The 15499-nt window shown below is 49.9% G+C and overlaps 1 protein-coding gene across 1 annotated transcript in view; it reads right to left on the bottom strand.

The window, feature by feature from the left end:
- Window positions 1–13002: 13002 nt before the first annotated feature.
- FLOT2 (flotillin 2) overlaps window positions 13003–15499 on the bottom strand; it is a 33543-nt gene continuing 31046 nt past the window's right edge. Inside the window, 1 exon segment of the mRNA XM_033171608.1 lies at window positions 13003–14982. Coding sequence (XP_033027499.1) covers window positions 14944–14982 — 39 coding nt within the window. The 3' untranslated portion in view covers window positions 13003–14943.

Raw genomic sequence — 15499 nt, forward strand, 5'->3', positions numbered from 1 at the left:
CGCCGTCGAAGCTCAAGAAACACCTCGGCGGACGGGCGGCGCCATCTTGGCGGCACGAAATGCATTCTGGGAGAGAGGAGAAAGAAAGTAAGTAGCCATTCCCTGTGATTGGCTGGAGGTGGTGGAAGAGGAGAACCATAGAGAGCAAGGGTGGCGGTGGCCAGAGAGGCTTCGGTTGCGGAAGTCGGAGGAAGAGGCTGGGGCAACTACTACTACTACTACCATTGTTGTTGTTCAGTCGTTCAGTCGTGTCCGACTCTTCGTGACCCCATGGACCAGAGCACGCCAGGCACTACTACCATACTACTACTACACAACTTGGTACACCCGAGGGGTGAGCTGAACTCTCTGCCCCCCTCGTTCCAGTTCGCCCGGCGGAAACCGGACGGGTCACCACCGGATATATGAAGTGACATCACTTCCGAAAGAGTATCCGTTGCATATCCGTTTTGCCGCAGTCACAGGGCGGCCGGTTTCAGTCACGTGATCCGTGTTGAGTCCGTGCAATCCATTTCCCACGATGAACTGCGCAGGGAGTCGCTTTATGCCAGTGAATAAACGGAAGGCGTAACAGACGGGAAACCGCTTACAAAGTTGCGAGACAAAACCAAGCCTCTGGCGACGTTACGAGGAATTAAGTTTCCTGAATCTCAATGGCTTCGACCTGGGAGACACCTGCCTTGGTATTGTTGGTTTTTAGTCGTTTAGTCGTGTCCGACTCTTCGTGACGCCAGGCACTCCTGTCTTCCGCTGCCTCCCGCATTTTGGTCAGACTCATGTTGGTAGCTTCAAGAACACTGTCCAGCCATCTCATCCTCTGTCGTCCCCTTCTCCTTGTGCCCTCCATCCTTCCCAACATCAGGGTCTTTTCCAGGGAGTCTTCTCTTCTCATGAGGTGGCCAAAGTACTGGAGCCTCAACTTCAGGATCTGTCCTTCCAGTGAGCACTCAGGGCCGATTTCTTTAAGGATGGATAGGTTTGATCTTCTTGCATTCCATGGGACTCTCAAGAGTCTCCTCCAGCACCATAATTCAAAAGCATCCATTCTTTGGCGATCAGCCTTCTTGATGGTCCAGCTCTCACTTCCATACATCACTACTGGGAAAACCAGAGCTTTAACTATACAGACCTTTGTCGGCAAGGTGATGTCTCTTCTTTTTAAGATGCTGTCTAGGTTTGTCATTGCTTTTCTCCCAAGAGGCAGGCGTCTTTTAATTTCGTGACTGCTGTCACCATCTGCAGTGATCATGGAACCCAAGAAAGTAAAATCTCTCACTGCCTCCATTTCTTCCCCTTCTATTTGTCAGGAGGTGATGGGACCAGTGGCCATGATTTTAGTTTTTTGATGTTGAGCTTCAGACCATATTTTGCGCTCTCCTCTTTCACCCTTGATATAGCGAACCATATTGCAGGGGAAATGAGGAAGAACAGTGATAAGCAACGTAGTGAACTCTTAAGAGCAAAATGTCCTTAATGAATTGACAGCTGTGTGTAACAGAACAACTTGATTGTTTTTCTTGGCCTCCTCCTTCCCAAGCTTTCAGCTCCAGTAAGTTTTCCTAGATTCAATTGAGTTTCAAGACACAACGGCGAGAGGAATTTTTAGCTCCTTCGTCAGTCACCTCAAGTGCTTAGGAATATCAGAAGATTATTTAAAGGAGTATTTATTGTCTGTCACTTGTGATGGTTTTACAGAGTTATTTGGTGTACGGGTGTTATTTTCCAGCATTGTGCTAACCATCGTCTCAACTGATTTTATGTGTGAAACCAAGAGCCTACACACACACACACATGCATAAAATGCTGCTCCCCATGTTGGGAGTGGACAGTTATCAATCTCTTACCAGTTAACCTGTCAATGCACTCACAATCACCCTCGCTCCCTTTCTTCAGCTGTGCCCACATGACTTTCCAACCTTGTGCCTTCTTGATGGAGAAGATTATACACTCACTAGTGGTTTAAACCCGTTACATTAACGGACGCTAGAACAGGGCTCCCCCCACCCCGCTCCTCACCCCCATTTTCCCTGCCCTCGAAGCCCCCTCACAGGCCCTCAAGATGGGGAAAGAAAGTGGGCGGGGATCCCCAGAGGAGAGGTGTGGCCTCTATGCGGCCATGCCCCCACCACCTCCCTCTTGCTCTGGGCCATTCCCCCCTCCCTTTCTCTCCCTCCCTCCCCTCCTCCTGCAATGGCGCGGCGACGTCCGCTCTCCCGGCGGCGGCACGTACGGCGGTGGTGGCCGTGCACAACTCTAGGCGCAGCCCCCCTCCCTCGTCCCTACGCACTCTGCGTCTTGGTCCCTCCCGGCTCCCGTAGCGCGGCGGTGGCGGCTGCAACGTCGCCCTCTGCTCCCTCCCCCCCTTACCGTCTCTGAGCGGCCGAGTCCTCCCCCGCCAGCTCCGGGCCTCAGCCGGGGCCTGACCGCCCCCACCCCTTCCCTCCTCCCTCCCTCAACGCAAGGCCGCAGCCACCGCAGAGTCAGGCGAGAAACCTCCGTTTTCCTCCGCCTCAGGTAAGTGGGAAATGTAGTCCTCGGACCGTCTTTTTGCTACCCCCTCCCTCGTCTTCAGCCCCCCCTTCCCATCCCCCCTCCCCCGTTTCCAATATACGGATCCCCGTTTCGTTTTGCTGCCTTAGACGGCAGCTGCAGCAGCTGCGGGAGCACGGTGTCCCTCCTCGTTCTCCGGAGGGTCGGCGCTCCGCGGGGCGGGCTGCTCTGGGCCGCTCCTGGGCCGCTAGGCCTCGGGGCTCTGGTTTCAGCGGCGAGAGCGGCAGCGTGGCCTCCCATCGTCCTCTGGAGCGTCGGCGTTCTGATTCAACCGACCCGCTTCAACTGCTGCCGCTGCTCCCGGCCCGATCTCTCTCCTCCAATCCCTGTGTCCGTGGGGCACATGCGCAGTAGCGCAAACCCAGAGACACACGGAATGGACGCAGAGACACTTGGGTTTTATATATATAGATAGTTGTAGGGTTGGAAGGAACCCCCAAGGTCCATCTACTCCAACTCCCAGCAATGCAGGAATTTCAACTAAAGTATCCAGGACAGACAGACATCTGACTTCTGCTTAAAAACCTTTGAAGAAGGAGAGCCTGCAACCTCCCAAGGGAATCTGTTCCACTGTGAAACAGCTTTTACCCTAGGAAGGTTATTCCTGATGGAATCTCCTTTCTTGTAACTTGAAGCCATTGGTTCAGGTCCTCCCCTCCAGAACAGCAGAAACCAAGCTGGCCCCATCCTCCATGTGACAGCCCTTGACATATTAGAAGATGGCTCTCATATCTTGGTCTCCTCTTATCCAGGCTAAACATTCCCAGCTCCTTCAATCCCTCTTTGTAAGACTGGTTTTCAGAACCTTGATAATCTCTGTCACCCTCCTCTGAACACTGCCAGCTCGTCAATAACCTCCTTAAATTGTGGTGTCCAGAATTGGACACAGTAACTTGTCTTGTAATTTTAATGGGATTGTATATCCCAAGTTGCTCAGGGTAGAGTTTGTGCCTTTTCTAGCCAACTCACCCTTTACAATGACCCTGCACGGTGAATGGCCCCAGGCTGGCCTAGGGAGCTTCATGAAAGAGAAGAGAAATTGTAATGGAAATTATTGTATTATTGTAAAATGAATAAAAATGATTTGGCAAAAAAAAAAGAGCATGTGTGTGTGAAGAGGTCAAGCCCAGCCTCCCTTTTCAAGGTCTCTACCATTTTTCCTTTTCCTGCTAACCATGTAATGCCGTAAGCATTAATGTTCTGAGCATTAATGTTCTAGGACACATGCTCCATTCATAGAGAGGGGCCCTTTTAGGCCTTACCCCCACCTTTCACAAACCACCCTAAAACCTACCCAGTGTTCCCAGGGGGTTGTGGATTTAGGTGGGGAGTGGACAGTAAGAGCTGTTTGACAGCGGAACTGTTGTGTATTGAAGTGTAGGCACAACACAGGAGCGAGTAGTCAGGAACTGGTTAATGGGAGTGATTGTTTTTAATTAGCTGCACCTGGGTTGGCTTGGAGCCCAGGTGCTTATATATAGCTGGAGAGCGGGGGTTTTCTCTTGTCTTTTGTTACTTACCTGATGATATGAATAAAGATACTTTCGTACCACTGCTGGCTGGACGCACTATTTAACAGGAATGGTGTTGTGGACTCTCCTTCCTTGGAGGTTTTTAAACAGAGGTTGGATAGCCATCTGTCAGGGATGCTTTAGTTGAGATTCCTGCATTGCAGGGGGCTGGACTAGATTACCTAGGGGTTACTTCCAACTCAACAATTCTAAGATTATATGGAGGGCAAGCTTCTGTAATTTTTTCCTCAAAGAGCTCAGATGTGCTTTCAAGAAACCTGTGGCACAATTTGAAATGTTCAAGGATTGTGTTCTAATAGCCCTCTCCCGACAGCAATGAGAAACTGAGCCTTTGGTTTCATTGACCCAGTCTAATGGAACTCACTGCCACTGGAAATTCAGCAGGCGCCTTTGTTTCAACTTTTAAATGTCTGCTGAAAACTTTCCCATTCTGCCAGGCTTACACATGCAATCAAGAATGCTTCCTTCCACTGTGCTTGCCTGATGTCTGCTTTTTACTTTTTTTGTATGTTTTCATTGCTGTAACCTCTTTTATATATTTTATATGACATAGTATACAAATGTTTTATAAATAAATAATAATAAATACCACAGGTAGACCCATGGCAGGCTTTATGCCCAGGCATGTGCTCCAGTTGGCCATCCTTGGGAACCCCTCCCTCTGCAAATAAAAGGGAAACGCAAAAGCTTCTAGAACTTTTTTTATTTCTTACAGGAGTGAGAAGGAGCCCTTGTCATCAGATGAAGCCGGAATTCCTGCTTCTGTGTTGTCAGATGCGGGCAAGATGGCAGAAGAACCGTTACCATTACTAAACTCAGTAATGGTAACGGTTTTGCTGACACCCCGCAAGATGGTCTTCTGAGCAGGATTGCCTTTTCTTCTTTTTGTCCGGTCAATGTTGCGTGCGTGTGTGCACACACACACACACACACACACCGCCAGCAAAACAAACTCTAAAGCTGGTTCTAGCTTTTTTCCAAAGAGGATGATGGGGAAAATCTTATTTCTGAAGAACTGCTGCTAAGACAGGTGAAAAAATCCTGGGCTAGAAAAGACATGCAGTTTGAGCTGCCATAAGTCAGCTTCTTAGATATATTTCCTGTGGTCCAATGGAAGACCAAAGAAGGGTGCCTTTCCTCTCATCACTGTCAGGGATAGGGACCCTGTGGTCCTCCAGATGTTGCAAGGATCAGGGTAGAAGGGGACTGAGTCCAGCAACATCTGATAGAAGGAGGTCAGAAGAGCTCTGCTGGATCAGGCCCAATGACCCATTAGCCCAACAGCCTGTTCTCACAGGGGCCAAACAAATGCCTGTTACGGGAAATCTGCAAGCAGGACTCAACAACTGGTATTCAGAAGCCTCACTGTCTCCAACTATGGAGGCAGAGTGCAGGTAGTAACCATTAATAGCCCTCTGTGAATTTGTCCATTCCTCCTTTTTAAAGCCATCCAAGCTGGTAGCCATCACTTCCTCCTGTGCGAAGGAGTTCCATAGCATAACTCTGCACTGCTCTGACATACCTAGATTTATGGGGGAGACAGAGATGGTCCCGTATTTCACAGTCATTCTGGTGGGATGAAGACCACCAGTGGAAAGGCCTTAAAAATAAAGCTGGGCTCTGCGCTTTTAAAATAATCAATTTCTAACCACCCACCCACCCCAACCAAGCTGGGCTCAGCCCAACCTCAGCTCAGGTGGGGAGTGCTGAGGACAACGAAAGGGTTGCTTGGGGATCCCGGCGGCTCCAGGAGTTCAAGGTAGTACATCATCTATACTGTAGTGTCTCATTCCAACTTACAGTATATGATGATATCCAGCCTGGAACCTCAATGGTTCGGTTTCGCTCCACAGCAGACTTTGGCAATTGGGGAGCTGGAATGAGAAGGAATGGAGGTTTAGGTGTGGGAAACACACACTGGGAATTCAAACCCGCACCCCCAGCTACAAAACTGACATGTGGCCTCTGCCGAACTTTAATCATTCATGCAATGCTAGACTCACCAGTGCAACTCTCTCATTCTCACACCAGGAGGTAAAACAGGACTTCCTTTCTTTTTTTAATGTGTGTATCAGCTGTCTCCAAACTTAGTTTTGTACTACAATTTCCATCACCTCCAGCCAGCATGGAGCACGGTCAAGGATGATGGGATTTGTAGTCCAAAGCATCTGGAGGGCACCATCTTGCAGGAGAAGGCTGGTGTATTTTCATAGAATTGTAGAATTTGGGGGGGATCCCAAGGGTCATCTAGTCCAACCCCCTCCAAACACAGCTCAAGAATCCCCAACAGGTGACCACCTAACATCTGTTTTAAAACTTCCAATGCAGCTCCTCCAGACTGCTAAGAAACCTAACGCTCCTCTTCCTTTGGAGCTCACTGCGTTAAGAAAAAGTGTGCACAGGATAGGAGACAGGGGAACAAATGAGATGCCATACTGGGCAAGACACCATCTGTGGCAGGTCCTCACACCTTTTTTTAGTGCTGCACAGTGTGGTATAGTGGTTAGAGTATTGGACTGTACAGTAGTTGGGTTCAGAGACCCATGGGTTCAGACACCTCTCAGCTCTAAAACTGGCCCAGCCTGGCGCAGTTGTCGGAAAGAGAAAATAGGGTGGGTGAAAGGGAGGAGCCACATGCACCCCCTTGTGGAACACATGGAAGAAAGGCTTGTGCATGGGGGGGGGTACAAGTGCACAAAAATTAGAGACCTAGCTGTCAACTTTTCCCTTTTCTTGCGAGGAATCCTATTTGGAATAAGGGAATTTCCTTTAAAAAAGGGAAAAGTTGACAGCTATGATTAGAGAGAGAGAGTGAGTTGGAAGGGCTCTGAGGGTCATCTACTCCAGCCCCCTGCAATGCATAAATCTTTCGCCACTCACTCCCCCAACACAGCCAGAGTATTTAATAGCATTTATTAAGTGCTTAATATTTAAAATCTGTTAAGTCAGCTACCAAAAGGGCTGTAGCCACATAATGCTTAACTCAAAGTGTGGAGCCTAAACTTAGTCGTGTCCATTCACATTAGTAGGTCTACTCTGAGTAGGACAAACATTCTCAGGAAAACAACATACCCTGATTCGTTTTGAGGGTTCTTTCCACCACCACCACCACCGCTGCCTCCCGCAAACAAATGGGTCATACTCAGAGGAGACCTATTTAAATTATTAGGTCTTATGTTACTGGGTTTAATTTATTCTCTATTGCTTCAGACGTCCTGAAGAGTCCTCTTGCAAGTAATTTTTTAAAAAAAATCGTATGGTATTCATTTATTTCAGGCATTTTTATGCTGCTTAACACCTGTAGTTTTTAAGTGGTGTACAACAAGGCTCTGCAAAATAAGTGCAAGAGAGAGGAAATCTGTTAAAAAGAACTGATAACTCTCAGGGAATTATTGTTTTTAATGCCAGCTGATACATATAATATAAATGTGTGTGTGTTCCAACTAAGTGCACGGAAGTCGAACACAAAATGCGTGTGTGTGTGTTGTGTGTATATATTTAAAATTCAATAAAGCAGTGCAAATATTCTTTTAGAAAGAGAAAAGAGATCTAAAAACAGTGCAAGCTATCCAGACACAGCCCTAGTAACCTGCCCCATTCCTTATGCTTACCATTCTGAGTTGCAACGGACGCCCTCCAAGATCGCATCTGATGGGGGCTTCTGAAGGAGCCGTTTATATACCCTGGGCTTTATTTGCATAGCTGCTCACGCCTGCCAACCCATTTCAGCCCTCCCTTGCCTGAACTTGGCACCCCTCCACCCCGCACCCTGCCCCATCCCTTGCCTGAACTTGGCACCCCTCCACCCCCGCACCCTGACCCATCCCTTGCCTGAACTTGGCACCCTCCACCCCGCACCCTGACCCATCCACCGCCAGTAACTTCTAGGAAATTAAAGTACTTTGAGGACATCAAGTGTGGAGGAGGGAGAGACCCGCCGGCCCCCTGAAATGGGACCAGTTCCTAAGAGAGAAAGGTGCTCCCCTCCCCCGGCCTCCTTTCAAGCCCTATCCTCAGAGGAGAAGAGACCAAGAGGTGAAGTGATAGCCACTTTCCAATATCTGAAGAGCTGTCTCATGGAAGACAGAGCGAGCTTATTTTCTGCTGATCCGGCGGGAGGACCAGAACCAAAGGATTCAAATGTCAAGGCAGGCTGAAATTAGGAAGAACTTAGTAAGGACTGCTGGACACGTGGAATAGATTACCAACAGAGTGTCCTTCACTGGAGGTGCTTTAAGCTGTGAGTCCTGCATTGCAAGGGGTGGGATTAGATGATCGCTGGGGGACCCCTTCCTAATCTACCATTCTATGATTCTATGACCCAGGAATGTGGGCTAGGAAATGTCCCATGTCCGAGACCTGGAGGGCCTCTGCCAGTCAGTGTAGGCAATACCGTGCTGGATGAGACCCCCTAAGCTGCCTGATTCTGTATTAGGCAGCTTCTCAGGTTCCTATATATACCTGTATTTAGGGAAAGCCCATAGCTCAGTGGCAAGGCAGTAAAATGCAATGTTATGCAATGCAATGCAATGCTTTGCATGCAGCAGGCTGCAAGCTCAACCACTTTGCACCTGCAAGTAAGGTATGGGAATGTCCTGCTGAAACCCTGGTGAGCTGCTGCCAGTCATGTAGGCAGCAGTGCGTTCAATGACTCAGGATAAGGAAGCTTAATAGAATCGTAAAGTTGGAAGGGACCCTGCGGGTCAACTAGCCCAACCTCGGCCATGCAGTAATCTTCTGCCAACATGGGGGCTCATGCTCTACCTACTGAGCTACTCATCGTGAGCCATCTGCTTCTCTGTTCCTATTTCACAAAACATAAGGCTGGGACATTTGATCTGAAACTCCCTGTGTCCCTGTTGAAAACAGCCCTTGATTCAGAACCAATGGACTGCTTTCTTTTTTGTGGGGGGGGGCAGCCCACCTGGTTTGCATGCATGTTCCTAAGATGGAGCCACCTCAATGGTCAAGCAGAGAAATGGGCCATGGAGCTCATTTTCTCATCTGAGGCGCTGCAAAAACTGACTTGACACCAGCTTGGTTGTGGCGGTTCCTGGAAGGCTTGCCTGTCAGGGACCGATAAAGGCTGCACATGTCTCTTTGCCTTGTTATCAGGGGCCCATCCAGCCAGATGAAATTGGACCCAAGAGGCATCTGGGTCCTTTCAATCTGGCCGCGTAGATTGCAAAAATTGGAGGGCAGGCGGGACAGGCAAAGGTAGCCACCCATTCATTCAGAAGAGCCCTGCTGGGCCAGGCCAAAGAGGGCCCATCCAGCGCCACGTCCATTAATTTCAACGGGTCTCCTCTGCAGAAGGCTGATGCTGGCAGGAACTTGTCACCTTAAGCTTTTGAAGGCATTTGATCTGTGTTATAGGAAAACCTCCTGAGTTGAATGACACACACAAACACGTGTGTGTGTGTGTGTGTGTATGGGGTTATCCAATTTTAGTCATACTCAAGAGTAAGAAGACAGATCATATTTAATGGCCCATCTCAACCAGCATCCTGTTCTCCCAGATGGGAAACCTCAAGCAGGATTTCAACACAAAACCACCTCCTCTCCTGTGGGTTCCAGAGCATCGTGGAGGCAGAGCTTAGCTGTCATGGATAGCACCCATTGGGAGGCCTCTCCTCCATGAATTTGTCCTCTCCTCTTTTAAAGCCCTTCAAATTGGTGCCCAACATTGCCTCCTATGGAAGGGAGTTCCATAGCTGAATTCTGTGCTGTATGAAGTACTTTTATATTATCCAGAGTGGCTGTAGAATAAATAATAAATGGGGGATGGGGCAGGGGATGGGATCCTCATCCATTTCCAAGCACAAAGTTGTCCTGCCAAAGAACATCCTCACCTTATTCGATCAGCTCAGCACAATCACTTCCATGTCACAGCTGGACTTTTCAAAGTTACAAACTGGGACTGGCTTCCACCTCTCCATCTGGTGTCTTCCGATTTGGCTGAAGTTGCTGAAGGATATGGTATCCAAATACTGCCCTTCAGGCAGGTCATAGAGTTGGAAGGAATCCTGAGGGTCATCTAGCAGTTCAGGAATTTCAACTAGATCATACATGGCAGATGGTCACCCAACCTCAAGATAAGACTCCTCACTGACCCTGCTTTGCATGCTCCCTGAGTAATTTTGCCTGGCTGGAAGTATGTCATTGGATTTTTATTTATTAATCTCATAAAAGTTCTATACTGCTAGATTGTAGCAAAGTTCCAAGTGGTTTACAAAAAGGATTATCGGTAAAAACAATTTAAGCATTAAAAAAAATGAAAACCAGCAATAAATTAAAAACACACACCCTGCTTTCTGAATATCTGGACAGGCTTGTCTAAACAATGATGTTCTTAGCAGGTGCCAAAGAGAGTACTGTAAAGGCACCTGCCTGATTTCAAGAGGCAGGGAGTTCCAGGGGCCACCACACTGAAAGATTGATTTCTCACCAATGCAGAACAGATATTGTGGGGCACCTGCAGTAGTGTTAGTTTTGCTGATGAGAGCAGTCAAGAAGTTGAAGATGGGGAAAGGCGATCTCGTAGGCAAACTGGTCCCAAGTTTTAAAGGGCTTTGTATACTAATAGTTACACCTTGAGCTTGGCTCAGTAGCAAATTGGCAACCAGTGCAGATCTCTGAGCACAGGAGTTATGTGCTGGCAAGGCCTTCCTTCCCGTCAGCAATTGGGCTGCAGCATCCTGGACCAACTGCAGCTTCAGGATCAGGTGCGAGGGACACCCTGCATAGAGCGCATTGCAGTAATCCAGTCTTGAAGTTGCCATTGAATGAACCACTGTGGCCAAATTTTCCTGGTCCAGGAATTGTGCTCATGCCTCTCACTTGCCTGGAGAGGTGTGCAAATGTGGGCATAGAAACCAGCCTGCTGTACAAAGGTAACTTCTGCATTCATTCCTCTGCCCACTGTTGCCTCTTGCCTCACCCACCCCGGCCTGTGACCCTCCAAAGGTTGCCCAGAAGGCAATGTGGCCCCCAGGCTGAAAAAGGTTCCTGACCCCCAAACTAAACTGCACACCCATATTCCTTTGAGCTTAGGGGATCACCCATGTTCCTAATGGCATTTAGGAGTTTTAAAATTGTGACTCCAAGGCCTTTGTAGGTCCTAGACCTCAGGATGTTGTGATTTTAACAGCCAGCTTTTCAGTTGTATTTTCTTCCTGCATTTTAATGTTTGGATCTGTTTTGTTTTTTTTTAATGGTATTCATACACATTGCCTCAAAACTTGGTGTGGATGTACGGGGACAGGAGCTCAATGTCTGGAAGTAACTCGGACTGAAGTCTCTTGGAAAAGTGTGTTTACTTGGAGGAGAGATGCTGTGCAGGGAGGAGCATTTCTTAGGAGTGCCCCATTTTTATTTAAAATTATATACCGCCTGTCAGGGAACTGCCCCTTGGCCCTGCGAGAGGTCTCACTGATGTACAGAGAGCCCCGACACCTCCTCAGTAGTGATACATTTCCCAGCGGGCAAAGCGACTCCTCTGGGCAGGGAACCAGCAGCAGCTTGAGGATGTTGCTGAGAGCCCCAGCGCCTCCCGCGCCATTCATTTAGAGGGGAGCACGCCACTTTCGTCGCCCCAGTTACGCAGGGGGGTCAAAAGGAGACAGGGGAGGAGGCGCCTGGGGATGCCAAAATTCATTTGTTGGGGTCACAGCCGGAAACCTACACTCCCGGATTCTGCAAGTGACTGAGATGGTCATGTTTTCTTGTTCTCTGCACTGTAAATAGTCTGCACCAATAAACTGTTTAAAAGACAATTGGGACTCATGCTTGGTCACTCGTGAGCAACCGCCAGAAGATCTGACACCGCCCTAAACCCAGAGGTCTCAAGGTGGTCCACAGAATACAATCAAATATAAAACCACAGAATACAATCAAAATAAAAACAATACCCCCCAACCCCATTTTAAAGGGGCATAGGATGCCAATCACCCAAAGGCCTGGTTAAAAAGGAACGTTTTTGCCTGTTGCCTAAAGGTGTATAATGAAGGTGGCAGGTGAACTTCCCTGGGGAGAGCATTCCAGTCAGGAAGCCACTGTAGAAAAGGCCCCTTCTCGTGTTGCCACCCTCGTCTTGAGGACGAGGGACATGTAGGAGTGTCTCAGAAGATGATTCTCGTCCATAGCCAGCTTCCATCAATAAAGGCACTTGGCTCATGCCAGGCCATTGTCACCCAGCACCTGGCATTCTCTCCCCGCCCCATTTTTCCAGGGTTCTCTGTCACACAATGCTCCTTCCCTTTGCCCTCGAGTCCAAAGATTTGCCCTGCTGCAGAGATGCATCAGCAGGAAGAGGCTCAAGGGTGGTGTCTGTGGTGCGCAGATAAGAAGCCGAGCCTCCTTTTGCAAAAAAGAAAAGGGGAAAAGGGACCGCACCCTGGCCTTATCTGAAGCCCCTCCGCTTCATCTGAGACACCAGCCCTGCTCCTCCCAGGCAAACCTATCTGTGGGACAAGCAAGCCGGGCTGGCCCTGCTGCAGCCCACTCCTCTGCCTTCAGGCATGCCTCAAAAGCCATCCAAATATAAATGCCCACTTCAGAGGCAAACAGGAAGCTAATGGGATGCCTTTTGACGCCTCGAGAAACCAGTGCAGTTCAGTCAGATGAGGACCTGGGAGAGTCCAGGGTTCAAATCCCTACTCGGCCACAAAGCTCCCTGGGTGTGACCTTGGGCCCAGTTGCTGTCTCTCAGCTGTGAGCTCCTTGGAAGAAAAAGTGGGATAAATGTGACAATAAGCTGAGCCATGCCTGGAGACCCACAGCAGGTGGGGTCGGAAGGGGAGAGTTCCCCTGTATCCCCAAGAGCAGCAGTGAGGTTCCCACCACCCCAGAGAGGCCCCCGTTTGCACCATCTCCTCTTTGGAAACTAGGACGGAAAAAGACAAGATGGAAGGCGGCCTGGTGAGGTCACAATAACTTTTTATTGTACATTATTTCACACTTGGGATGCACACAAGGCCCCCGGCGAATCCTGGCACAGGCGGTCATGCACCACATATCCATGCAGAGAATGCGTGGCGTGGGGGGGGGGAGAAGAGGGAAGGTAAATGGGGACTGGAATCCAGTGCTCTCTCCTGCCCACCCCCTGAAAGCTGGCAGAGGGGGACAGAGCACCACCCAGGCCTTTGTGTTTGTAGTGGGGGTGAGGGGAACATGCTTGGGCCCCAAAGAGCCCCTCACTTCCACCCAAGCTTCCAGAACCCCACCCCAATAACCCCTCTGCTGCCCCCCAACTAAACCTTTGGCGGCACAAACCCAGATCCTGCTTAAAATAAAATAAAAATAAAGAACTTGGCACCCTCCCACCTCCTTCACAGTACTTAGGTGGGGTATAAAAAGTGAAGGGGCTCTGAAATGCAGCAGCAGCCTGTACAGGAGGCAATTGCAAGAAAGCATGGCTGGGATAACGCCCCCCCCCCGCATGCGGAGAGCAAACAGGCACGCTTCACATGTAAGAATAATAAACAGTACAGATGTATGTGTGTGAACAGTACAGACTGGGGAGGAGGAAGGTGCATAGAAACCCTGCAAAGGGGGGAGGAGAGAGCGCCTTCCACTGCTCTCCTGCACCTCCCCCCAAACTGTCATGGAGTCATGTTTATATCTGGAGGGTGGGGCACCGTGTAGCATAATGCAAAGGGAGAAGGGGATTTCTACGGCACTGAGGAGCGGGGAAAGAGAGGGGGCCGTGTTTTGTGGCTGCGGTGGAGACAAGAGGTGCAGAAGGTAAGTGCCCACCACTCTAGTGCACCCAGGGTAATGCCAGCCCTGGGGATGTGGCCAGGGCCTCTCGCCAGTGGGGCAGGGAGGGACTGCTTGGAAATTCCCAGCTTAGGATACAAGACCGGCTCCCTCTCCCCACAGTTCAGGGAGAAAGCAGACAACCAGTTTGCCAGAGTGCGCATCTTTCTTCTCCCTTTCTAGTTCTGGAGGGGTGGGTGGGTAAAGGAGCCCCGGGGAGCATAGGCAGGCTGATCACGGCCTGGCGGGCATCTGCAAGACACGGGAGCAGAAGGCAGGATGCCCAGAGGGGTTCTTGAGGTTTCTGCCAACGTGGATGCAGGGCAGGCATGATGGACCATCAAAGAAATCAGGCACTGTGTGTGTGTGTGTGTGTGTGTGTATTCGGACTGATGGCGAGCAAGATATGTTCATGGCATTTGCGGAACGAGAGGTTGTGGCATTGATTTGGCCCTGGACTGGGGGACACCCACCAGGTGCTCACGGCTTGAGGTCCTGGCAAGGGGTTGGGCTGACCGGGGGCGTAACAATATGGCGGCCTCCAACCTGTGCCGCCTGCCCCCTTCGGAGCTCCAAGAGCACAGGGACTGCAGGGCACCCCACTTGCAGATATGGCTCAATCTCAATCCGCTGGTGGCACCTAAAGGGGCAGTGGCCAGGGACGCCCCCCCAAGGCCATCACCACCTTGAAGGGCCGTGCCCCTTCCACAGCACAAAAGCATATGGAAGGGGGAAGTTCTCCTCAAGGGGGTGGCAGGGCCCAGCTTTGGGCCTCCTCCCAATCTGGGGGTGCGCCCCTGCCCCAAAAACGGCGCAGCGGTCGTCAAGGCACAAACTTTGCAAGAGCACAGACAAGAGAGGGGAGAAAGTGTTGGCTAGCATGACACAGAGTGGGGCTGGGAGTTACAAAATAAGGAAACCTCTCTTGGAAATGCAAGGACTAACAGGGACATGCCCCGCTCAGATCCCCCCCAAAATATAAGGCACCCGAGAGTAGCCCCCACCGTATCCACGGATGAAGAGGAGCTCGCAGTGTTTGCGGCAGTCGGTGGGAAGTGCATAAATGGAAGGAGAGGGGGGCTCTTCACCAGCTGGCCTCCTCTTAGGCCTGGGCTCCAGTCGCTTTCTGAATGAGCGGGATCTGCGAGGGAGAAGAGAGGGCGGGACAAAGGCCATCAAGGACCGTTCCTCCTTCCTATAGCTTCTTACTTGTTTATAAACTACCCTTCCTCAAAGGTTCTCAGGGTGGAACATAGGACAAAAGCACAAGTAAATAGTTAAAACACAAACAACAAAATAGGAACAAGCCCCACACATTTAAAAGGTTGTCAAATATTTATCAGCCCAAGGCCTGGCTGAAGAGGAATGTTTTTGCCTGAGAGCTAAATGTGTATAATGAAGGCGCCAGGTGAGCCTCCCTGGGGAGAGCATCTCACAAACAGGGAGCCACTGCAGAAAAGGCCCCATTCTCATGTTCTATCCTCCAGACATCTTGCAGAGGAGGCAAACGAAGAAGGGCCTCTAATGACAATTGCAGGTTCATATGGGGAGAGGCGGCCCTTGAGGTATTGCAGTCCTGACACTTTAAGGCTTTATAGGCCAAAACCAGAACTTTGAATTGGAACTGGAACTCATAGGCAGCCTGGACACGTCGTTGC

This window comes from Lacerta agilis, chromosome 15, assembly GCF_009819535.1.
Source record: "Lacerta agilis isolate rLacAgi1 chromosome 15, rLacAgi1.pri, whole genome shotgun sequence".
NCBI lineage: Eukaryota > Metazoa > Chordata > Lepidosauria > Squamata > Lacertidae > Lacerta > Lacerta agilis.